Source organism: Pleurodeles waltl, chromosome 11 (assembly GCF_031143425.1).
Source record: "Pleurodeles waltl isolate 20211129_DDA chromosome 11, aPleWal1.hap1.20221129, whole genome shotgun sequence".
In the NCBI taxonomy this organism is placed as follows: Eukaryota; Metazoa; Chordata; class Amphibia; order Caudata; family Salamandridae; genus Pleurodeles; species Pleurodeles waltl.
Genome location: NC_090450.1, coordinates 859,802,026 through 859,828,894, shown reverse-complemented (window position 1 = coordinate 859,828,894; position 26,869 = coordinate 859,802,026). Strand labels below are relative to the sequence as shown.

The window sequence follows — 26,869 nt, the reverse complement described above, 5'->3', positions numbered from 1 at the left end:
TATATTCCCCAATTACACCCTCACTGTTCAACAACAACAGAGGTCATTTGGTGGAGTGAAACAAATGCTGAGGGTCATGAAGCTCACATACATGCTGCTTTAACTGTCAAAAACGCAGTTCTTTACCTCACCAGAAGACACTTGATACTGGCTAGAAATCCGTGGAAGCTGATATATATCAGCCCAGGAGGCAGATAGAGTGGTTGAATATATGCAAATTAGTAGTGGATGGAAAACCCCAGCATGTAGAGGAAAAAGTAGGCAGAAAAGACATAGGAGATCCGGTACGCAGGTGTTGGTGTGTCCGCATGGAGCTTTGAACTTGGAACAATGGGGCATGGAGAAAGATGCTGCTAGGGCCTTTGTGGAGTTGGTCACCTCATCTACGTTCTCCCGGACACTAAACGTCTGGAGGCAGACACTGAACTACAAGACACTGCCGTAGTTTCTGATGGTTCTGTGATGAGTCTCTTGGGTTTTTGGAAACTGCACTACAGCCCTTCCCCCCAGTGGGAGACCAGTGTGCCTGGGATGGACAATCTGTGGTATGAAGATACATTTCCTGGAAACATAGGGGAACCGCTGAACACATGCCACCTGAGACTTCAGCTACACCTCCTCCTTTAGCAACAATGGATTGGGTTACCAGGTGGCCATATCAAGGACCAGCCTAGGACAATGTCCACCAGCCCACACCCCTCATTTTGTATTTTGACTCCCCCCTTTCATCCTACTCAGTATTATTCTTATAATGTTTCATACTTTTCCTTTATCTGTTTTTCCCCACTTACACCCTTACATAATTATTTTTATTTTTCCCTTACTATTCTCCTCTTTCTTTCTGCATTAAACAGTTTATACAAATATTTGTGGTGGTATTGTTTTAGGGCCTGGTGTGAGTGAGAACGTTAGGGATATTAACAGGGACTGGGCTTTAGACTGGTCGCCTACTGGACCAACGCTTACCTCAACCCTTGTAGGATTGTTGCTTAGTAGTAATTTGCCTTAGGCTCTATTGTGTTGCCCTAAGTTGGCCTCAGCTTTTTAGGTGGGAGGGATTCCATATGGTTGGGGAGGCATAAGTTGATTTATGTGGTGTTTACCTGAGGTGGTGGGGGATATGTTGTTGTGTGTTTGTAATCAGTAAAATGCAGCACGAGTTGGGCTGGGTTTACTTGGGTGGCAGTGGGGATGGGGCGGAGGGTGGTCACGGGGATGCAGTGTGTGCTCTGAGTTGATACGGGATGGGTAATAACATAGGAATGCTCACCTAGAATGTGAATGGCCTGAACACATTATTGAAACAATACCTGACCTATACATACCTTAGACGAAAGGGAACTCATATAGCGATGTTACAAGAGTCGCACCTGTCTAGTAGGCTCTCATTATCCTAATGAGACTACTGGATTTTTGGGCGGCAAGATCGTTCGCAGTATGGGGGACTAGGTCTGACCCACGGTGCAGGACCCTTGTCACCCCAAATCCGGGTTATGCTCCGGCTAACTAGCAGTGCCTCATCTCTCCCGAAGGGAAGAGACAATTAGGCAGCTGAGCGCATGACATCTTAGTACTTCCCAGGGAAGTCGGGATCACTCAGGTCACAACCGGTGCTCTCATACACAGTACGATCTCATATAGAAATGACAAAGGCAGTTTAAGTTTTAAAGATTGGTTTAATAAAACAACTGCATTTTATATAGTAAGGCGTGAGCTGCAATAACCAGAACGACACAAAACAGTAGGATTAAAATAGTAACGATGAGAGTGAAGCACAAGAATAAGGCTATCATAGTGCATCTATATTAAGTTCTCTCTAAGTTATATTCTGAGCACAGCATGTGAAGCTCTAAGCCTGCCTTTCAGGTTCCCCCGGGAGGACATCAACCCTCATACCTGAGCAAAGGCCTGTAATCTGCATCAGCATCTGCAACATGGCAGTCAGCATCTAGTTGTAGGTTCCTGGTCGGAATCTCCCTCTGACCTGTACTAGGACTAGAAAGTGTTTTTATAACTAACATGCAGATGTTCTAAAAAAATGTCCCTAAGTAAGGATGTGTATTTTCTACGAACACTAGAGACTAAACCTCTATCACGTGTACCGGCAAAGTACCAGACTGTAGCCTTGACTGAAGCACAGAGTGAGCAAGAATGCATTGTTTGAGAACACAGTGCTGAACTAAGCTAAACAGTGTGATAGAATGAAATAAAAACAGGACCGTAAAACTGGTTATTGTAAAATAGCAGTGCGAGGTTGAATAAAAGGTATCTAGAGCAAAGTGCACAGAGGCCTAATATGTTAAGCTAACGCGCACGAAGCTATATAAAAAAATGGCTACACTACACACCTATTGGAGAGTGAGGCGCAAAAATTACAGAACAAATGGAGGGGACATCTCTACTCGTCTGCTTACTCATCCTATGCCTGAGAGCTGTCCATTTTAATAGTGCAGGGATCCCATTTGAACTGAAGAACTTTACAGCAGATGTGGCAGGCCGATACGGACTTGTGCATGGCGAGTTAGATAAAAGGGAAGTATGTCTTCTTAATACGCATGCACCTAACTCAGCTGATGTTGAATTTTTTACTGCTATAGAATCTGAACTGGTGTCATATGTTGGGATGCCCATAGTATGGGCTGGAGATTTTAATTGTGTACTACACTGACATCTTGAGTGACATTCCCCCAGACAGGACACAAAGCCTAACATGATTGCACTCCTCTGAGAAACAAAGGCCATACTCCAGCTCCTGGAAATCTGGTGCAGCCTTTATCATGCTAGAAGTATGTTCTGTAGTTACTCTCCCACCCATAAGACAGAAAGCCGTATGGATAGATTTCTACTGTTCAATGATAGCGTTCTGAGTGTCCGATCATTCACATATCAGGTACGCTGTCTGTCTGATCACGCTCACGCTCCTCTGCTACTGGATGTTGTACTCCAAAAGCAGAAGCTGGAAATACCTCTGTGACGGTTGCAGAAGGAAAGGTTGAGATACCCTGAATATAAGATAGACACGCAAATTGCGTTACAGGGCTATATTGATGTCAATTGGAATTCCACAGGGTCACAAGGAGTGGAATGGGGAGCAATGAAAGTGGTGACGGTGGGGACAGTATTATCAAAACATATGGTACCAGGAATAAACTGGAAAGTTTGCTGAGGGAAGGAGAAGAAACTCTCCTTAAGTTTCAGAGCAGACAGTCATGGCAGATGGCTGATGAGGAGGAGTTAGTGGGGACACAAAGGCGAGTTGTGATTCTTTGTGAGAGATTAAACTGTCTTTTTAAAGAGACTACAGACAGAGATTGCACAGAAAGGGTGATAAGACGGGCCTCATGCTGGCCTGGCTACTGAAGTGGGAAAGACCATTGTCACTGATTCGTTCCCTACGATGCCCATCCAGAGGGCTGGCTATAGGGCAAACAGCAATAAGTGCTCTGTTACGAGAATACCTTGCCAGAGTGTACTTGGCTCCTGCAGACGGCGACTCCTGCTCTCCAACAAGCTTTGTAGATAACTTGAAACTCCATCAGTTAACAAAAGGCCAGATGGAGGGACTGCAGAGTGAATTGTAGTTAAGGAGATGCAGGAGGCGTTAGCCACAGGAAATGACCAGGACCAGACGGACGTCCTATGGAATTTTACCAAGTGTTTGCCATTACCCTACCACCCGACTGTTGGAAACAAGTTTAGAGGTGGGAGTGGTTGGCACCTCGCCCTCCCATATGTGAGAGGCCCTAAATATTATGCTCGTCAAGACAGGAAAATATCCCACAGACCCAGGGTCATACTGATCATTGTCTATGCTTGGCGTAAGTGTTAAAATACTATAAAAAGATCTGACATTGCATTTGAGTAGGGTGATTGGGTTTCTAGTGCACAGAGATCAATGCAGATTCACACCCGTGAGGGGAATGCATTTCAACCAGTGTAGATTGTCCCACGTCTTTCCTGAGGCAGCTGGCGTGGAGATGAATGCAGCTGTGGTTGCATTGAACAGGCTTTCAACACCATATCCTGGGAATACTTGTTGGAGGTGATTAGGAGAATAGTGATAGGTCAAGACTTTTTATCTTGGATCCGACTGTTATATGCAAAGCCTCGTGCAAGAGTACTTACAGGACAGGTGGGTGTCACCTGTGTTCCCTGCAGAGAGAGGGACTAGACGTGGGGGTCCACTGTCTCTGCTTCTTTTTGTGCTTGCTATGAGCCATTGCCGATACATTTAACGATCATATCTCAGTGGCTGGGCTGGGGTATACAGGAAGGGAAAGTAACACAAGTATTATCTATGTATGCGGATGATACACTGCTATACGGCAAGGAGCCGGTCCACTCATTCCCACTTCTTTTGTGCCATATGACTGATTTTGGGAAGACATCGGCCTACGGGTTAAGCCGGAGACAAAAGTTCTTATACCACTGGCTCCTTGACTGGTAAGGCAGAGGAAGATCTCACAGCACGTTCACTGTCTAGGAATACAAATCACCCATGATGTGAGGCAGCAATATGAATTCAATATGAGAAGAGTGCTCAGCGGCCTCGATCCAGTTTTAGAACACATTTCCCCTCACAGTAATACGTAGGGTGGCATTAAGCAAGATGGTCTTACTACAGAGATGCCTTTACACTATGCAGAACTCATCCTTTGTTCTGCCACAATCCCTCCTCCATAGCCTGAATAGCATACTGATCTCATTGATGTGGGTGGGGAAGTGCAGCAGGGTTCGCTTGGAGAATTTTAAATTAGATTTGACCAAGGGAGGTCTGGGTTTACCAGATCTCAAACTGAATTATCTAGCAGGCCTGCCGCAATATGTGGCTCTGTGATACAAGACTGGTTTTAACTGGGAAAAATCACTGCTGACAGGATCGGTGGCTGCAGAGGACCTTCCCAGTCTGCTCATTGGGGGTCTGAGGCTTACTGCCGGTATTCCCTTCGTGGTCACACAGGTGACCCTGGCATGGGAACTAACAGTCCCGGGTGTTCTGAAGCGAGCACCAAATACCAAACTCCTTCCTATTTGGTGGTTGCAACTGTTTGCAAGATTTCATGAATCTATGGATGTAATGCGATGGATGGAGGGTGGTTGTCAGAGGGCAGAGGATCTGCACCTGAACTGCACTTTTATGACAATTGAAGCAGCCAGGACCCAATTAGAATAAATCTGTATCCGTTTCACAGTATGCAGGTACTGCCTGGACAATCCGTGAGATCTGGTCGACATACCCAAGCCCAGCGAATTGAGGGTGTGATTTAAGAAAGGTGGTGCTGCATCCAATGCATAACCATTTTTCTTCAGCCCCTTAGCGCCACCTACTGCCACCATGTGTGCACCGTATTTAATATACAGCATACTATGACGCAGGGTAGGGTCAATAGCGCTGATGTTTTTGATGCTATTGATGTACTGTGTAGGAATAGCACCAAAATGTTGGTGTTAATCCTGCCCAGTACATAGGGGCCAATTGAAAGCAATGGTATGCCCCCTTTTAACACCTGCTCTGTGCAGGCAATCAAAAGTAGCTGCATAAAATGACCCACTACAATCTCTTAGATTCCACTGCACTATTTTTGTTGTCCCCCTAACGGGGGAAACACCCCCCCCCCTTACACACATACTACCTGGCACAGACATAATGTGGTACATGGGGTTACAAAGTAAGCATTTCACCATTTTGTAAATACGGCTCTGTAATTTTGGCCTAGTTGGGCCACTTTAGTGTAAAAAAATGATGCTAATGTGGCACAAGGAGGCACTAGACCCTCTTAAATCTGGGCCTGAATGTGCTACGGGTGATACTGGACCCCAGCTCAGTAAAATATATCATCTCCCAACTGCATGCCTCCTTGAAAGGGGATAGGCAGATAGATATGAGACCACTGAGTGACAAATGGGATGAGGAACTCAACTCTTTTCTGACTGAAGGAGACTAGAAGTGCGCCAGATCACAGGCCCAGGAGGTTGCGAGCAACACCAAGTTTAAAGAGATGCAATTTTATTACTTACATAGAGCATATTTTAGCCTACAAAAGCTTTTGTACCTATAGCATTGACATGCAGGGTAGTGCTTTAATTCTGGGAGGCCATGATGCGAGAGATGCAGATGGTGACAGGGATAACAATAGCCCCATTAATACACCATTGTCTCCTGGGACTGCTCCCATTTCCAAAAAGGGAGTTGAAATGACATTGCTTTGCACAATTGGGGTTAGTCCTAGCCAGGAGCAGAATTGCGATACACTGGGATAGCCCGGCGCCCCAACTGTTGATAGATGGAGGGAGGATTTACTGGAGTGGGAAGTGGTGGAGGAGTGGAGGCTCAAGAGAGTACCGGTGGATGAACACGTGGAAAGTGATCTGGAGGGTCTTGTGGGTGGGGTGAAGGGGAGGGGGTTATGGCAGAACACGCTGACATACACGGAAGAGTCTGAAAAAGTGGGACAATCTAGATGGTTGGGAGGCAGGCACACTCTCCACACCACCCCCACCTCCTGTGGAAATAGACAACAAATGAGGCTGAAAGTGTTTGTGTGGACCGGGCAGCACAGGGGAGCACTGACCATGTGCACTAATGGTGTGTTGGCTGGGGTTGTTGCCATCCTTTCCCCCTGGCCTTGATTGTTGGGAGTGGTCCTCCCTCCCTTTTCCCCCCACCATCGCTCCCCTCTGCCTTCGTATTATCCTTCTGCTCCCCTCGAAGCAGAGGGATGCAGGTTTGTGCACAAGTGATTCCTTGGCCTCTCTCTACTGGGGTTTTGGGTATGATGCGCACCCTACCTCCCTCCCCTATTGCCTGCCCTTTACTTTGTTATTGCATCTGTCAAAGCATTATTTGTCAATTTCGAAGGATATATTTGACAGCTCTTGTAATGTATTGAAAATATGAATAAAGACATTTTTTTAAAATCTGAATTTTCCATTAAAGAGGATTTTAAATTACTATGCATTTGAGTGTAACATACCCTGAAACCGGTCCCAGGATGCTTTTTCCTGGTCCAGGGAGGACCTGGCCTGGCAGTTCGGGCTGGACTGTTCCCGTGGGGAACAGGGTCAAGACTGATTTGCATATGGATGAGTCCAAACTGGAATTGCATGGCAAGCAAAAAAAAACTGATGGATTAAACCCAGATCTGTGACTGGGGGTGAATGTTTGATTTGCTCTGCATTCCGTCCATCATCTGTTGTTTTTAATTTTGCAAAGTTGTCATTTTCTTGTCCTAACCCTTCGTTGCCTGCAACCTGTTTCCTGGTTCAGGTGACTAAGTTTAGTTGACAGTTGCATATTCCTCCCAGACTGCCAGACCAAAAGGGAGGCTGGGTATTTGCAGGGTGAGCCAACCTGGCAGGATGGGAGAGGTGGCACTGTGCACAGCCCTACTTACATTTCAAAGAAGCTGCCTCAGCCCACACACAAAGGACTTCATACTAGCCTTTTCCCACCTCAGACAATTTGGGACCAGGGCAGAGAGGGAGGAAATATAAGCACCATCTGTGTGGGTAGTGGCGGGGGCAGTCTAGAAGTTTCTTCCACTTCAAAGCTTCACTTCTGGACCTGCAGAGGGCTCTCAGATGATTGCCCTACTGCTTGAGAATTGCTGAACCCAGGACTAACAGTGTGACTCTAAGGGTAGTTGGCTGGCCTCCTGATCAGAGCATTAGGGACAGAAAAGATTCTTCACCTGGACCCAGCCTGAGTGAGCCCTGACCATCTAATTTGTGCCCAGTCTGTCCTTTGCCATTTGAAGTGATGCTAAAGGTGCCCAGATACCTGAAATCCAAAACTTGAGAATTGGACTACTAAAAAGTACTCTGAGAAGCTAGAAGACACTGGGACATATCCACCTGTTGATCTGCTCGAGGTGCATCTCTCTGCATTTTCTTCTCCACAGCAGCAAATTCTGTTCAGCGGTTCTTCATTGGAAGACCTCATGAAGCCCTCATCAGCCACAGCCTGCAACTTTGTCACTCTGGAGATTTTCAACCTCCATAAAAGAAGTCCAGATTTACAAATCTTCACTGCAATTTTGTCCAAGGCTCTCCAACAACGCCACCTCCTCAGACTCTGTGGGCTGCCTTGCCCCACTGAACTTTACCTTCTCAGACATTTTTCATCAAGAAGTCTTTCAAGCCCAAAGGTAAGCAGAGACCAGGCCCAATCTACTTTGTATATCTGAAATGTGCTTGTTGGACTTGGCCCTCTCTGCAGGGTTAACTCAACATTTTTTGCTTTCAGCCCTCCTGTTTTCTCAACCCATTTGTGTTGGCTATTAGGACTCTGTGTACTTTACCCCTGCTCAGTATAGGAGAACATTGAGTTACCTTATTCAATGTATTAACTGCTAAAGTGTGTTTGGAAATAGGTAGAAATGTTGTGTTAGTTCTTGAATAGTATTGTAATATAAAAACCTATTTAATGTCTGATTTTAAGGGACTATTCTGAAAATGCCACTTTTAGAAATTTGGCATTTACTTGTCCTAACCATTTGGTGCCTGCAGCCTGTGTCCAGGGTCACGTGACTAGGTGCATTTGGCTTTTGGCCCTTTTTGTATCCCACCCAGGCAGTATAACAAAGGGGGATGGGGACCTGATGGGAGGGGCGGAGCTGTCACACTTGCATTTCAAACTTGCTCTTGCACTTCAAAGAGCTGCACCTAGACTTTTGTGACTGTAGACATCTTAGGACCAGGGCAGGGAGCAAGGAAATTCCAGAACCAGATATCGGGGGAAGTCTAGAAGTTTCTCCCACTTCAAAGCCAGCACTAGGTATTCATATTTTGGACCTGTGCATCTTTCACTCATTGGGAATATTAAGTGATTTTCTCAGAATGTAAGGAGTGTTGTGCTGATACCTAACAAACACTGGCAAAGCCAATAGATCTCACCTTTAAGACTATTGACTCGGCCTTTGCCATTTGTTCATGCTGTACAACATGGGTACTGCCAATGTTGGCAATGATATGGAGCCCTGCTATACAGCAGCATGGCTGCTGTGAAGAATGGCTAAAAGTAATAATAAAAAAGGGACTTTGATGCATTCTTTGCTAATGCACTTAAAAAAAAATGCTTTATTCCTGGCTGCATCATAATGATTTAAAAAAAAATAGTTGTAGCCATACTGCAAAGTATCCGCTCTGCTGTAAGCATGGCTACAAACCATTGCTAAAGCCAGTAGCTCTCATAGGCAAGTCCTACGGACTTTGCCAATGCTTGTTTCCGAAATTGTGATTATGAAGAATTTTAGAGGATGTGAATGGATCTAGCTATTCATCTTGATGAATTGTGTACCTGACGTTTATCAGGGGATAACATAGTTGTTTTACAGCTGATGTTGGGGCGAAATCAGAAAATTCTGACATTTGGATAATGCCTAGAGTCTTCTAGTTTTACCCTTCTATACATAGTTAGGTGTGCACCCCATAACCATTTCGTAATGCAGCCTGTCCCTGAGTTGGACATCCTGAACCAGGAAGTGGTGAGTGAGAAGGCTGCACCCTCCTACTGTCATGCAGGGGAGGGTAGCAGTCATTCAGGGATTATTGGGGGTGCGAGTTGGCAAGCTAGGTCAACCGGAGAGCAGTGAAGGTGGGAGTTAGAGCCGGACTATCGTGAGCTTTACTTGGGGTGGGAGCTGAACTCAGAGCAGAGCCATTCCCCAGTTGCCCTGAGCGGACGCTTGTGGCTGCTGGAAGAACTTCCCACTAGTCCCAAGAACCACTAACGCCACCCCTCAATGTGTTTCTAAATTACAGGAAACCATACGAATCAATGCATCTTCCTGAAGTTTTTAAAAAAAATGCATTGCTGCAAGTCTGTGCTATGTAAATTAACTAAACACTAGATTATCTGTGTTGTATTTTTTGTGTGGTTTAAGTAATTTACCATGTCTCTTGGTTCAAAGTTAGCAGAAAATACGATACTTCTAAACCTGATGATATTTTAGAGACTAGACATTTGTCTTGTGGTACAGCCCCTTTAACATGCTGATAAGCCTCCATGTTGGAGCGCATCTGTAGTCGGTCTATTCTAATTGTATCTCTGTATTCAACTCTGTAGTGCTTTTGCTCTCGAGTTTTTAATCTACTCGTGGCGTGATGCAGTGCATCCAGTTATGCGATCCTCTCAGAGATTTGGCACCGGTTTCTAGCACTCTTCACGTGAGATTTTATATCATTTGCCCATCTCTCGTTCTGCCCCTCTTCACCACCTGCTGTATGGACTTGCTTTTGCTCTCCCTGTGATTGCATTTGCATTAAGGTGTTTTACATAACTCGGATTGAGAGCACCAGATGGCATTAATGAGTTGTACGCTGCTTATAATGAGTTTTGTTGTTAGTATATCCTAGTAATCCAATTAGGCAAGGAGTTGATATTTCACCCAATAGGACACTATTGTATTGCCAGAAAGGCTAAGGGGTAGCTTTACTGGGCTATTTATAATGATGGAACACCAGAACGTTATTGTAGATTTTGTATAGTTAGAATCGGGGCATATTACATTTTACTGGGCTTAGGTTTTCAAGGGAAACGTATAAAATACCTGTTTGACTAGTGAGACACTGTTATACAAGATATAGCTGATATTTCGTTTTTGGCAATTTAACACCATAAGCTAAAACGTCACTTAGTGGAGAGGCTATAAATATGAACATGTGGTATACATTTCTCACATCCATAATTGGCTATGTTGTATTAACAAGTGTATTGAACGAACCTGGTAACCACCAGCTTAAAATTGCCACAACAGCTTGCAAAGGGACTCATAAAAATAGAGAGCTCAGAACAAGAAAATTAAAAATATTGTCATTTAGCTTTTTATAGAGGCAAATGAAAAAGAAGATGTTATCATACCACGAATTTACCCTGAAAAATACCTACTTTTAAGTTCATTATATCAAGTTTGAAACTTTTGGTCGAGGAAGATTTGCTTGAAATGACTTGTGATGGATAGTGCCAAATTTAAACATTTGCAACTGCAGGTGTGTATTTTTAATTGGTTCAGCATGTGCAGTCACACCAAGCCCAGGCCTCTGGGGTGCGTACTCCACCCCAAAAGTGATATATTTTACTACCCAACCGGGAGAAAGGGAATATTGCTTGCATTGGGGCACATGCTACTCCACTGTGCAACTATAGAAAGGAAGTGACAAATCCAAGCTTTCCAAAACCTCATGAAAAACAAAGTTGTTATGGGAAAAAGCTACTTCTCTAAGTCAAGGACATTGGTAGTCACAGAATATTGCTGGAGTAATCAAACTAAGGCATATATTTACTAATGATTTGCACATGCGCGTGTGTAGTGCAAAGCATGCAAAACATAGCATTTATTTTGTATACATTAAAAGACCCACAAGCAGTGCAATTTTTGCACTGCGGCACAAGTGCCCCCACAAACATTAGTGAATATAGTCCTTCATGTTTATGTGAAAAATAGTAAGTAACATAAATGGTACATTTTTACACGTATTATTTCTAACTTATGAAAGGGTTCAAACAAAAGAAAAGAAAGATGGTCAGTTCCATTCAAGAAAAAATCTAAAGCATCTGTCACCCAAGTTTCGAGAGGAGGAGGCTAGTATTATTTAGCTACTATATTCATGGTGCTGATCATGGAGTGAGATATTCAAAATATACAGGGAGCATTAATGATACCTCTAAGTTTAAGCAGAAACTCTTTGATGTGTTTTGGGATGTGAACTGTATTAGTTGATGGCCTGACACCTACTTGCTTTATGGAATCGGACCACTTTTTCGTAGAGACAATTATTGGCTCCTACTTGCCTCCCACAGTCAAACGTGAGACAATTTGCCTAATCTACCTTATCGCACAGTGTATGGTACCTCACTTCAGTTTATTACAAAGAACCAGAGATAAATGTAGAAATATATGCACACCAGAACGCTCTGCTCAGCATCCTCAAGTCTGCTTTCGCCACATTTCAAAAGGCAAAGATTAGGTGGCTTGCTTTTTGACCTCATACTATGAACAGAGCGTACACTTTTAGCCACGTTCATTAATTAATTCATTGTCAATGCCCAGCTCAGTGAGTCATTTGTTTTGCACCTGAAGTCTCTATGGTGATGGTAAGTTATGGCTATGATATTCTTTACAAATCATCTACTCACTCCGTTTCACACTTTTTTGCACTGTCATTGTTTATGTTGTGGCCTAGAGAATGAGAAACATGCTGTGTTGACCATCGGGCTGGCTAAAGTCCACTACAAATCCTATCTAATCCAGCTATATTCACCGGGTGAGTAAGTGTTGAACCCGTTTGAAGGATGGGCCAGCTGGTTAGTGCCTTGTGCTGCCTCATTATCCCATGGCCACCACAGGGCACATACGTGGTGCTACTAGGCTCCTTGTCTGGCACCCACACCACAGAAGCTGGTCAGGCTCATCTATCTTCTACATGCCTTCTCCACCTTACTGTATATTTATTTTTTTATTTTTTGGAAAGTGCCCCAAAACACTTTAATGTGGCCACAGAGTGGATGATGAAATGAATACAAAGGAGATAGGCAATACACAAACAATAATATGATTAAAAGGAAGAGTCAATGGTCCAGCAGAAGAATGTAATTTAACAGATAGACCTCTACTCCGAATATGTAGATGAATGAGCTCAAAGCATTGCAGTGGCCTGATATGAGAGAAAAACAGTGATGGTCCCAGGACTCTGTCCAGTGGGAGAAGAAATAACAGTCAGACAGAAGAAATCAGCCAGTCCCCACTGAATAGAAACATTTCCATTGAACCTCATATGTGCTTAGCCTCACAGAGAAGTAGGCACTCATAATCATAAAAACGTTTCATTATAACAACTTTCAAGATTTTTTTAAAAGGCAAAAACATTCTAGATGCACAGTAGGCAGAGAGAGATATTGATAATCAATTGGATGAAGTTTAGGAATTAGAAGCAATATCAAATCGAGAGACTGGATCCACTTTAGTGAGTTTGTGTATTGTAGATTGTCTGAGACCTGTTAGCCTTGCCTCACTAATTCCATGACAATAGATATTGGCTGGGTCATCAACCTAAATGCTTAGGTTGTCCTAGATGAGAATTCATTTTCTGATAGTGAACATATGTTGGGTCAGTTTGAGGAGGCCTCTTGGATCAGATCTACATCATCCTTCAAGTGGACGTAGATGAATGCAGAGATGAATGTGGTGTTTGGGCTAGTCACACACATTTAAAAAGTATTACATTGTATTTAAGTGAGTAATATGTGTGGCCCCTGAATGTTTTCATGTGAGATGTAATTGGGAAAGATCATAGTTACTTCTCATTTGCCTTTTCTCTGTTTTTGATAAAGAGCTTGTGGTTATCTGCAACCATGTCTTATTAAGCCAATGCTCTGCCATGGCCAGAAATTGGAAGTAAATTATAATACCATAAATAGAGTGGGCGTTTGTGGCTCCTACTCTTGTTTCTAAAAAAGAGCACATCTATGAAGGATTTGATGCGAGGAGTACAGGGGATGAATCTTTGACAACGAGTATATGGTTTTGCCTTAGAGTGGTACCAGAGATTTGGTTAAAACAATCAGGCTTGGGAGAATCCTAGCCAGACACAGATTATGTTATTGGCCGCAGGCTTAGAAAAATTTGTTGTTTTTTAGAGTGATGTGGGTGTGGTCGAATTCAAACAGATTGCCTTATCTTGCTTGAAGTAATGTTTGTCTATATGTGGGAGTGAGTATTCAGTAAAGTTAAAATTACCTTGTGTGTTGGTGCCTCTTTGGTGTAACCTTCCTTGGTGCCGCAATGCAATGGGGAACGGAACGTTGTATTCAAAACTACATGCCAAGTCAATACTATGGCAGTGGAGGACCACAAAAAGGAGCTGTAAATGCAACTTAAATAAACTGTCTTATCTACGCTTGCAGAGTTTGGGATACAGGAGTCAAACAATGGAATAGATGTATTGTGGGGCAGCCAAAAAATGAAAAAAAAACGCCTATTTTATTCACCTGCATGGTGTAAAGTGAATTTATTTTACCCAATATTTTGCTGAGTTAGTGTTTTATTTTCAAACAGCACAGCTCAGAAACAAAAGGAGGCAAACCTTGCTCACTGTTTCCTGTACTCCGTGAAATGAAAGCACTAATTCAGAGAAATACTGAGTTAAGAGAATTCATTCTCTGCAGGTGCATATAACTGGTGCTCAGCTCTGCACTGCGTCAGAAAATTCCACCATCATCAGTAGTTAATTTGTGGAGAAATAGGTGTCAGGGCCCTTGTCTGGAGACCACTGCAGCTTGCACCACCCACAGCACTACCAAAGACAATTAGGACTTTTTATACATCAAAAATGAGTAATACCTGCCACTCAGGCTCTTTTTACAGCTTTGAGTTGCACATATTAGTATTTCTTAATGTATATATAATTATTAAACAACTGTTATTGTGTTCAACAAAAAACTTGACAAACAGCACCACGATGTGGCTGGCTGTCATGAGTCCTGGTGTTGACAATGAAGTGCCGGTGCTGTGCACCGGAAACCACGGGATCAAATTAAGCAGACATGATACAGTCTTTGGCCTGCAAGGTATCCTGAATTTGAACCTATTAACTATTCGTTGCATCATTTCTCCTTATAGAAAGTACCTATATTGGAAGGCATGCAGAGACTACAATAGTACACTTGTTCATCACATACTTTATTCCATTCAATTTTTTTTCTTATAAGCATTTTGTGCAGAAAGGAATCCTTTTTAGTTTGTTTTGCAGCTTTTTCAGTCTATTAATGCAGGCTTAATGTGACAAACGGAATTTATGAAGGCCTATGTTTACATTTATTGGCACAGAGAAGTAAGAATTATTGGTTTTACAAAACGTATTCAGTCTATGCAATGCTCAGCCTAAACTATGCAATTGTAGCCTTAATTTCTTAAGGCTTCAAATGTTTTCCATGTGCATGTGTGCTTGCAGCTTTTGGTAAATGGTCATTCATTGTAGCTCCTTGACACTTAGGGGCATATTTAAGAGCCCCTAGTGCCTCCTTGCACCACATTAGTGTCATTTTTTTATGCTAATGTGGCCCAACGAGGCCAAAATCATCGGGCCAAATTTACAAAGTTGCACAATGCATGCTTTGTACCTCTTTGAAATCCTTTGCGCTACATTATGCCTGCTCCTGGCATATTGGTCCTCATTACAACCCTAGTGGTCCAAAGACTACCACGGCCACAGTGGGGGTCTCACCGCCACATAACGAGTTGAGGGGTTTTGCAGAAGCCAAACTCCCACATTACAAGTTGCCTGGCCCGCCGGTGTGGTCACTCTGACGCGGCCGGTGGTGAGCTCCTCCAGCCCGATGGCAGGCCTCTGCCTGCCGGACGGATTACAGGTCTGCAGACCGACAGGCTTTCTGTGGTGGTCACCCTGCCATGAAAACCCTGGCGGTAACGCACTTGGCAACAGGAATCCCCATTCCTGTCACAGCACACACACCCCCACACATCCACAAACATGTAGACACCCCCCCCATCCACACACTTACAACACCCCTCGTCCCCTTCACACACGCATGCATTCACATACACACCCCTCGGCATTCGCATACATTCACACAGACACCCCCACTGACTCGCATACATGCAGACACACACCCCCACTCGCTTGCAAGCATGCAGACACACACCACACTTGCTCGCAAACACGCACTCAGACACCCCATTCATGCACACATACATGCACACAAAAATTCACATTCAATTGCATACAGGCACGTATTCACCACCCCTTCTGCATACTTGCTCTCATGCACCACACACACAGACAACATCTCCGCCCCCCTTCGTCGAACGATCAACATACCTTTTCTGGTCAGCTGGTCATCCGGGAGGGGATGGGTCCTGGCTGTTTTGCATCGCCAGCACAACCACTGCAGCAAGACTCCACCAAGCCGTATTACGACTTGTAGTACGGCGGGTGGAGTCTTGCTGGCGTGGCAGTACTGGTGATGCAAATGCCTCTTCAGAGTTGACCTTTCATCCATAAATGGGTAGAAGTCCTCTAATGACTCCTAATATGGCAGCCTGTTGGCTGCAGCGGCTTCAGCGGTCTTACAAAAAGCGCGCCAAAGTCGTAATGATGCCTATTGTATGCAAAGGGGGCATTCCCCCGTTAGGGGGGGCCGAAACAAATGGCGCTAAGAAATCAAAGAGATTTCTTTGTGTTATTTTTTTCAGCACTTTTAACACCTGCTCAAAGCAGGCGTTAAAAGGAGACACACCATTGTTTTCAATGGGCCTCAATTGGCTTTGCAGGATTAGCGTCAACATTTTTTATGCTGATCCTGCAAAGCTCCGAACTAACATAAAACATTTTGATGCTAGTTTCCCTTACTACCGCCATGGTGCGCCATTTCTTAAAGACGGCTCACACATGGTGGCATTAGGGGGGCGTGAGGGACACAAGAAAAGTGGTGCTGCACATAATGCAGCACCACTTTTCATAAATCTGACCCTTAGTGCATTTAGTAACTCCAAGCACGTAATAAACTAGTGCAGCAATTTTGTAATACTAAAACTTGTTTTGTAGCAGTTTAAAAGGCAAGGGCTGAATACTGATAACAGAACCACAGGTGGAAAATTACATTTTTGCAAGTTGTTGGATTTCAGTAGTTATATATTAATCTGCCTCTGTGTAGGAACCCACAACTGTAAATTATCTGAGGGAGAGCATTTTGGACTGGGCAAAGGGCCATTAACAGTGACTCAGTTAAAAATGTACAAACAGCTAATATCCATTTATTTTTTATTGTGATGAAACTGCTCACATCTGAGTCATCTAGGAGCACCATTATAAGGTGGCGGAGTGTAATTGGTCAATCAGAAAGCAGAACATTACATAACTTCAGATCTCAGGATGTTGTGTAAAGGTGATGATTCATTCGTGTTTCATTGCTACAGATGAACAGGAAGACCAGTTCACTTAAAATTGTGCTTGTTGCACACCATATCCAGACGAGAAAGAGTCACAATTACTTTTTGCATGTGTTGTTGCTGTAAGTTATCATTGTTTGCTTTTGGGATGTGGTGGAAAATGGTGTCAGAGAATGGAGGCAGGACTGAGTGATTCCAGAGATAACACTTGTAGGAAGCTGGCTCTGTATATACTATACCAAAGTAAGGTATTGGGTGCACAGTGTTCAGTGAATCTCTAGAAGCCTTACAGAGGCTAAAGTAAATTATACTAATGCTCTCTTTTGTGGTAGTGTGGTAGAGCAGTTAGGCTTGTCAGAGGGTAGTGATAAGCATTTGTTGCACACACACAGTCAAGAAATGAGGCACACACTCAATGACTAGCTCCAGGCCAATGTTTATGTAACAAAACATATACTTTGTTACTTTATTTCTAGAACCAAAATAATCTTTGTTGCTAGTAAGTACAGTTTAAAGAATGTATCACTTTCAAGTATCAAATGCACTTTGTTTAGAATTTACAGATAAATCAGTTTTCAGGTAAGTAATACTTTTCAATTCCAAAACTCACTGCAGTCCTAGGGGAGGAAAAGTAACAACACAGTTTGCAGGTAAGTGCTTGTCTTACGAAACTAGTCTTTGGGGGTTAAGGTGTCGCCAGGTCATGGCTTAGGAAGACACCATGAGTGCACCACTAGCAACACAGGACCGGCTGGGTGCAGAGGTCAAAGTTGGTGTCAGGCACCCAGTAGATTCCTATGGAGACTGGGGGCACTTAGAAAGAAACAGCTAGCAGGTAAATATCCGTGACTTCCAGGCACAGACCTGGCGGGGGTTAGATAAGCAGCGGGGGGAGGGGCACCAGTCAGCACCAAACACACTCCCTCAGTGGCATAGGGGTGGCCGGGTGCAGGGTGCAAACACAGCTTACGGTGCCCATTGCTTTCCAATGGGGGAACCTCGAGGGTCACAAAGATGATGCAGGCTTGGTCCAGGGAGTTGGCTGAAGAAAACCAACAGCTGGAGAGGTAAATAGAGATCCTACTGGATGTTGCTGGACTGTTAGTTGGGTTCCCCAAGGCCAGGGGGCTGCGGGAGCAGGGGTACCTTTAGGCATCGGGAAATGGTCACAGAATACAGTCAGGGGGTCCTCTTAATTTAGGCTGCAGGTGTTGTCCTGTTGGTCAGGAGGGGTCAACTCAGGGTGGAGTTGAGGTTGGCATCGCCTGGGGACCTTCTCTGGACTAGTGGGGCACCTGGACCCGGGCTGTGGGCATCGGGTGCAGAGTGGGCAGGACTTCTGGATCCGCGGTGGTGCTGGAGTCCTTTTTGGATGTTTCTTTTTGGGCAGGGCCGCTGTCCTCAAGAGATCTTGGTCTTTAGGGAAGGCAGGCAGTCCTCTGAGAGTTTGTAAAGGTCGCTGGCCCTGCAGTATGAGTCATCTTCTGGAAGCAAGAGTCTTGAAGCTGCAGCCAGGCCGGTAGGGCTGGGGCGAACTCAGTTGTTGTCTGGAGTCTTCACTGCTGGTGCTGAGGATGACTACATCCTTCCTGTGCCCACTCCCTTTGGGGAGGGGGCATATTCCTAACCCTATTGGCTATCCTCCTCCAAAACAGGATAGAGGATTCTGCCAGGAAGGGGTCCCCTCATCTCTGGGCACCCCTCTGGGGACCTCTGGGTGGTCCTAGCTGAGGTGGTCACTCCTCCTTGTGTTTACCAATTTTCACACAAGACCTGCAGCCAAAAGTGGGCTTGGTCAGAGGTGGGGGGGCAGCCGTCTCTACTAGCTGGAGTGCCTTGGGGCACTGTAACAAAAGTCAGGGGCCTTTGAGGCTCACCACCAAGTGTTGCAGTTCCTGCAGGGGGAGGTGTGAAGCTCCTCCACCCAGAGTAGGTTTTGTCCCCGACCCCAGAGAGCACAAAGGCTTTCACCCCATGTAGTCAGAAACTTGTCTGTCAATGGTAGACTGGCACAGACTGGTCAGCCTTACACTAGAGGGTTGGGTAAAATACAGGGGGCATCTCTAAGATTTTTTTTTATAAATTCAGCACTGGCATTAGTGTGGGTTAATTGAGCTGAGAAGTTTGATACCAAACTTTCCTGTCTTCAGTGAAGCCATCATGGAGTTGTGAAGTTCATAATGACAAACTCCCAGCCCATGTATTCAGTATGGCCACACTGCACTTACTATGTCTAAGAATGTACTTAAACACTGTAGGAGCATATTGGTCATGCATCTATGGTAATGGAATGCCATGTTGACTTAACTTTTTCTCCTCACCACCACACACAATCCGCAATGGCAGTGTGCATGTGTTGGTGAGGGGTCCCTTAGGGTGGCATGATATATGCTGCAGTCCTTTGAGACCGTCCCTAGTCACAGGGTCCTTGGTACTACTCATACCTTTTATAAGGGACCTAGCTGGGTGCCAGGGGGTGGTAATTGTGGAAGCAATGTTACAGTTTAGTTAAAGAACACAGGTGCTGTGGCCTGGTTAGCAGGATCCCAGCACACACTCAGTCAAGTTAGAATCAGATATCAGGCAAAAAGTGTGTGGGGGGGTAAACATGCCAAAGGGAGCACTTTCCTGCAAGTCCTAGCTAGAGACAAGACAAGGTAATGCCAGGCCACTCAAGGTATAACTGAGGCAACTAAACAACACAGGACAGGAGATAGACAAGAACAAAGTATGGTCAAAGTAAAGGGTGTACTGCTATATGAACAAGAGGTCTCTTGGTAGCTTAAAGAAAGCTCTTTGGACTGACACCAGCAGCTTGGTCAAAGTGGGGCCTGCTGTATAGAGACTGTTGTACTCAGTGCAAGGTGGACCAAGACTAACAACAGCAGATAAGATAAGACTCCAAAGGTCCTGGGCACAACAACAGAAGTGTTTCTCTTACCTGATTGGAACTCAGACCAAGCAAGAGGACACACTATAAATGGATAGGGACTGCAACAGACAATGGACCAAATTTGAAATGGAACAGAAACCCAGAGTGGAAGAATAACCAGAATACAGGTTAGACAAGACAGCAATCAAACATGGAGAAAAACAGGAACTAGGAGTTAAGAACTGGGCTTCAGTAATAAAGAACAGGAATCAAGGCCAGGTTGTAACATAACCAAAAGGCACTGGAACACGTAATGCCCTGTTGTTACAAGGAACTGGAACTAGGATTCAGAGTAAGGAACTCAAGGCTGTAACCAACGGGCACTGGAACAGGAAATGCTCCGTTGGTTCATGGAAACTGGAACTAGGATTCAGAGCAAGGAACTCAAAGCTGTACCCAACTGGCACTGGACCAAAATGCCCTGTTGGTACAGGTATATTGGAACTAGGATTCAGATCAAGGAACTAAAGGATACACCCAATAGGCACTGAAACAAGTTATGGCCTGCTGGTACATGGGATAAACACATGAATTCAGAACAGAGATTCAAAAAAATAATATAAAGGGAACTGCTGCCAACTCAGGAAAAACATGGTCAGAACCTAACAGGAAAAACAGAGAGACCAGGATATTAGGCTAGAAAGGAAGATGAGGCTAAGAAACAAGGAAAACACATAAACACAATGCTGTTCAGGGCAGCCACAGGAAAACAAGACACTGCAAAAGCCAGTAGCAGTAATCAGAAACTCCTCACAACGGTTCAAGGATTTAGGAGTGCAAGGAACTGGAACGAAAAGTGGAAACATCCAGCAACAGCAGTTGCAACACAAATTCTGAAAGCAGGAACCAGACTTCAATCCCTCCTCACAGTCACACAGGGTGATTGGAATTTAGAAAGGGTGTGAACAGGCTGCAGCACAGTGCAGGTGAGAGCATTGAAGGCCCCTCCTCCACCTCTCTGCCTGAAGGATTGCAGAAAAGTTCCCGGAAGTAGCCAGTGGGAAGAAGGAAAATCCAGAGTGGAACATTGATCGGATCTTATTTCGAAATATGATAGGGATTCATGCAAGGGAGCACATGGGCATGCTGGAAGTGGTACGCTAGAGTTCCAAGTACAATTAGATTCAACAAAAGTCTCCTCTCCACTGCGCATGATTGGGTAAGGCACACAAGTACGATAATGCATTCATGGTTGATAAGAAAACCCTGGAATGGAATCTAGATTGGATCTGATTTTCAAGAGGTTTTGAATACTTAAGTTCAGCACAGGTTCCAAACTAGTATTCATGATGACAGAAGACACATAGAAGGCCCTCATGTAGCGCCACCTGATGTCACGATTGCAGGATCTTGACAAGTGGAATGTACCAAATTCAAAGCAACTCCTGGTGTTTGGACATATGGAAGAACACTTTCAAGAAAATGCAAACTTCTTATGGTGCTTTGAGTCCCCTTTCTATTCAACACAGTGCTTGATTTCCCAATCTATTCAACATGGATAGCAAAAAATATCCTGTAACTTCAAAGCAGACCACACAGCTTTCCTGCAACTATAATATTCTAGATTTCTGATGACAAGATACATTGGTTTGTAACTGCATCCCTCTTTGATTGCAAGGATTATCGATAGCATATAAATCAACTTATATCTCAATGCGGAGTAGACATCAGAGTGTAGAGATACACATGTATAGTGGTCTTACCTTGTAATATACATAATCTTGTTGCAAGCACAACTGACAATATTTTGAAACTTTCTGCTGTTCAAAAATTTGACTCAGGAAGGACTGAATAAGATCAGAAAATATCCCATTTTATAAAAGAGGAAGGATGGAGGATATTATAACACCACACACCTGTAGTTTGGCCCAAGTATTAGTGCAAGTAGTGAAACCTATCAGTGAACAATACGTGAGATATCTTGGGGTGCTAGGATTAATGATCATGGATCTTATCTGGTGACATATACAACAGACATAACATACCTGGTTCCTCATTCCTCTCTATGGCTAGAGAACAGAGATTGCTATATGTATACAAAGTATTTTTAAGTTGGCAAGGCCAGGTGGGAGGACAAGACTTTCATCATTGGGAATGTTCCTGGTTTATGCTTGTCTCCACCAAGCAAAGTTGTTATACACTGTGCGAGATGATTTACCATCATTTTGAGTGATTTTTTCTTTGATTCTGGGCCAGAGAAGATACAAATAAATGCAAAATGGGTCTCAGCAAGGTTCTGAGCACAATTACAATTACATGCAAATTATTCTTGCAAGTTTACTTTTTATGACTTAAATTGTCACACAAGCAGCATTTTTTAAATGTTGAGAAAGTGTACAATTTTGGAACTTCCTAAAGTTGTAAATCTTTCCTTAGAACATCAAGAAAGTTCTAAAAAGTTGATTGGCAGATGTCAGATGTACGTTTTATGACATATTCTCTTTTTGTAGTTAAATGTACAGCCCAATGGACAGTCAGAAGAACCACGAGGCTTGCTCTGGATTCTCGATGAGGAAGTGCTGATCCAGGGGTCAAACAACAATGCAGTTCTCGATCGGCTGTGCTCGTACTTCGAGAAGAAAGACTTTGACAAAGAAGGTAAGGGCATTGGCTCATTTGGTAGAACGGACTGAAAGTGAAAGAATATGGTTAGTGTGTTTGTGGCGAACAGCAGATTAGGTGATGACAGAACAGAAATTTGTGCTCTAGAACTTGGTTTCTGCTCTGGAGGTTAGGATTACTGATTTAAATTTCAATACTAAAATGTATAAATGTATTAAAGACATTCTCATAGTGCAGTGGGATCTTTGTTAATGCAGGTGTGTTTAACATGTTTAACAGTTGTTAGCAATACTTTTTTACATATTTTAAAAAATGACTGTGCTGTTAGAGAAATGTTTGTCATCTTGGGCCAGACATCTTGAAAGACATGTTTTTGTAGCCTGTATTCTGAAGAACATTTTTAAAAATGTTATGTGTTGGCTAACCACAACAAATTAACAATAGAGAACCAACATTTTTTTTTTGCATATTCTGTCTGAATAGCTTTGATTATTATACAATCTGTTTCCCAAGTAGCGATAAAGACTTCATTTAGGCATTAGCACAGAAGACAACAGATTTATTTGTATGGATTGAAGGATTGATCCCATGCAGTCTCTATATGTCATAAAGCCTATATGATCCTTGTGCCTAGTACGGCTTGGGTACCAGAGGAATCATTCCAAAGCCGCATTGGTGAATTCATCATGCTCTGTCATGCAGTGGTCCACAGTTAGATTATATGAATGCTAGCTGGATCCAGATCACAGAGTGAGGGTCTGAGTGGCTCTAGTGTGTGCCCTAGCTGCTTTTCATATCTGGGCCTCTGGAGTCACACACCAGTTGTCCCTGTGGGTCAAATAGCTATTTGCCCCCATCAATACAAAGATCTGCCCTCCTTTTTAGGTCATTGATGAAGAATAACTAGGATTCTGAGGTTGTGAGATCCATTCTTTGTTTTATTATATATCTACATTTTAGGGTACAAGAAAATGTTCACCTTAAATGAATAAGTCTCCTCTTTTCCATAATTTGTGCCTGTGGCACTTGGACCAAGTGTGTTAAATCTTGTTTTCCTTCCCTAAGGTCGCACTACTTTAATATTGTGTTTTTCCTGGTTTTCTGGTGTTCGTGATTTGTTTGTGACTGCAAACTGTGGTTTAATGGTCACTGTGTTTTGGCTGTAGATTTGCTGTTTGACATGTTCTTATTACTTCAAGAACAGAACACCATACATGACTCATTAGTGATTGCAAACAACATATGATATGAGCAACTTAGTGTTTACAGTTTGCTAACTGTATTTTTTTGGGTTATTTTTAAGTGTTATGGTCTGTGTTTGTGAGCAATATCAGCTCTTAATTCCCCCCCCCATGTTTTAGGGCTCCAGTCTTTAACAAGTGAATATAATGGGTAGAGTTACAGCTCTAATTGCCGTGGTAGGGGCAATCAGGCTATTTCCCTTCCCTTCCCTTCCTAACACCAACCCAAAGGAGAGAGCACAGCAGGAGAGGGAGCTCGCCCTCACCTGTCCACTCACCTGAGAAATAGGGAAAGTAGAGCTGTATTCTCCTGTGTCGTCACTTCACTTGCTTCTTTTTATAGCAGCTGTAATTTGACAACCAGCTGCCTGGGTTCCTCCCCATATTTTGTTGAAGTTGAATTGGTGTATAAACTCAATTACCACAGAGGAGCTGGATAAAATAAACAAATATTTAAATTTCTACTTTATAATGTAGAATATATTGCCAAGTGCCGGTTGTCACTGGGTAGTTATAGTTTGGAACTCGTTTTCACAGGAAAATAATATTTTGGAGCCATGTGACGAACTGTCACAAAATGTTCTAAACATATGTTCTTGCACCTCAATTTCCTCCCTGAAAGTTCAGGGTGAGCTGTCAACTGGGGGCAGAGAAAATGGGTCAGCCTGAACCGAGATTACCTCTTGCAATTTTCTATAGAAAAATTAGGCACAGCTGCAGCGAAAACAGTTGAACAGCATTACACCAAATTTGGCAGGAATCTAGATCTTTGTTTAGAAAGTGTGTTTTTTGGATTCGGTGTAAATCTATTCAGTAGTTTTTGAGAATTTTCAGTTCAAAACCTTTGTATATTTCACATTGTAGAGAATCTGCAGAGCCAACAAATCTTAAGGTAAGATCCATTTTAGGATTCAGGACTGAATCCCCAGACCTGAAAAAAACATAAAAAAAAGATATGAGGGCAGGGTAGGGACACTCTGCCTTTCTAGTCCTGGTATTGGGTCAAAAATGTTTTTATTTTAAATTTTACTGCAAATTTGCAGTTGATGTGTGAATCAGCATTACATTTTATTTAAAGTGCAGGCTCCTGTGCTATAAAATAACACACTACCCTCTACTCCTAGGGTGGGCCAGTGCCTGCGGGCGTGTCATGTAGTTAATATAAATGTGGGGAATGCGGGCACTCTGACTCTTCCTGAGCCTTTTTGAGGCCCCGGGGATCCCATTCCTCAAGGTCTATATGATAATTAAGGGAGATGGGGACAGAGAGCTCCCCCGCCCCATGCCTTTATGAGGCCTCATCTCCTGGTTCTATATGCAAATCAAAGGAGAGGGTGGGACGTAGCCACCCTTTCTCATGCCTTCTTGAGGCACCAGGGACCCCATTCGCAGGGGCCACTGAATCTTTATTGGGGAAGGTAACCTGCACCCCCACCAAAACGAATACTATGAGTCCGGAGACCCAGCCCCCGAGGTCAGATTCGGATATGGTGTCCCAAGCTCCCAGGGACAAAGAGAGCGCCAAGCTGTTTATTTATTATTCATTTCTTCGAGCAAGGGAGCCTCATAATGCCCTGCTAGGGATTTTCATTATTTTTTTAAGACTGGTGTTGCCCATGGAAGGGGCAGGGACACCACCACACATTTTTTGTTATGATGTGAAAAGCTGCAGGAAGTGCAGGAGCCCCTCCAAAAACATTTGAAAAAGAACACTAAGGGCCACATGTACTAAAAATTGAAATTACGAGTTGCGATTCATACTAAATCGCACTTAGGAAATTTCAACTTCAAATGGATGAAACTCTGTTGAATTTGTTTTGTGATTCCCAGTGGGTTGCAAAATGACCTCATGAATACTAATGAGGTGGGCCACAATTTGCCAGCCATTAGTAATTGAGGCCATCACTGAGATGGTGGTCTGCTGGGCCCAGCAGGCCACCATCTCTGTGATCGCTTTTAAATAAAGCAACATTTTTTAAAAAATCAGCCCGTTTTCCTTAAAGGAAAATGGGATGCATTTAAAAAGAAAAAAATGAAACAGACCACTGCCTGCTCTTAAAAAATATTTTCCCCACCATTTTCAAATGGTAAGAGGTCCCTTGAGGACCCCTTCCCACCTGTAAATAGGTTACCACCAATTTTCTATTGGTGGTAAACGTTCCCGCTTGGTTTTAGGAAGAGAAGCCCTCAACACTCCCCTTCCTTATGGCAAATCCCAAATTGTTTACCAAATCAAAATTTAGGCGAATCAGCCCATTTGTGACTAGAAAAATGCTTTGTGCATGTGGCCTAAGCCTGCTGGACCATTAAACTCATGACCCTAGGAGAGCTTAACTTATTTTTAAAGGTCTCCTAGCTGGAGCCCTATGCTTTTCAGCTTGAGTACAGGGCTCTCTTGTGGTTGTTTTATCGCTGGATTTTGTGAAAAGAAAAGCCTTAAAAGAAAGACTCAAAGACATGTTGATTTTTTTTTTTTAATACAACTTTTTTTTATGACAATCACTTTTATTAAAAATTGCACATTGTATATTTATGAAACATGCATTTGATTATAGATTTTAGTGATTTGTTTGACAAAGACCATAGTTTTGCATCATATATATATTGATATGCTGACCCATTGATATACAAATAGGCCCAATATTTATATATTTTTTCTTGGGATCCTTTGACAAAGTCAGTAAGTCTACATTACTTAAAATAATGCCCTTTCTATTGCAACATCACATTGTCAGCCTGCGGGGTTGGTGCAAGGCTGTGCTCTGTGGGGAGGGGGGTGCCAGTGAGGCTAGGTTCTATGCCCAACTGCATGCTGTGCTCTAGGGGTAGGGTGCTTGCAGGGGGCTGGGAGCAGGACCTTCACCTGACCTCATGCCACACACAGAGATCAACATCCTATTTACTTTTTTTTTTTAAAACAATAGAAATTCACTGGAAAAACAAAGGTAAAAGTGATGTTATAGTTATGAATTGTAATAATTTGTTATTTTACACTTTAAAAATACCTTAGAAATTCACTGAGAAAACTTGGACTTGATAGTTAGGTGACAATATCAGTAAACAAACAAAACCCCTGAAATGTACCTGTTAGAGTTAAGTCAAGTAACTATAGCTCATACACTAAAGTAACTATAACTTGCCCCCTCACCACGCGCTGCTAATTTCCTCCAATATTGCATCACATATGACATGCTCTATACCATCACTGAAAACAACACTGCAACATC

At 43.4% G+C, this 26,869-nt stretch overlaps 1 protein-coding gene across 1 annotated transcript in view; it reads left to right on the top strand.

Moving 5' to 3' along the window:
* The window catches only part of MYO18B (myosin XVIIIB), a 1,377,385-nt gene that overhangs the window by 456,748 nt on the left and 893,768 nt on the right, over nucleotides 1–26,869 (top strand). The window contains exon 14 of the mRNA XM_069214702.1: nucleotides 22,290–22,437. Coding sequence (XP_069070803.1) covers nucleotides 22,290–22,437 — 148 coding nt within the window. The remainder of the gene's footprint in view (nucleotides 1–22,289; nucleotides 22,438–26,869) is intronic.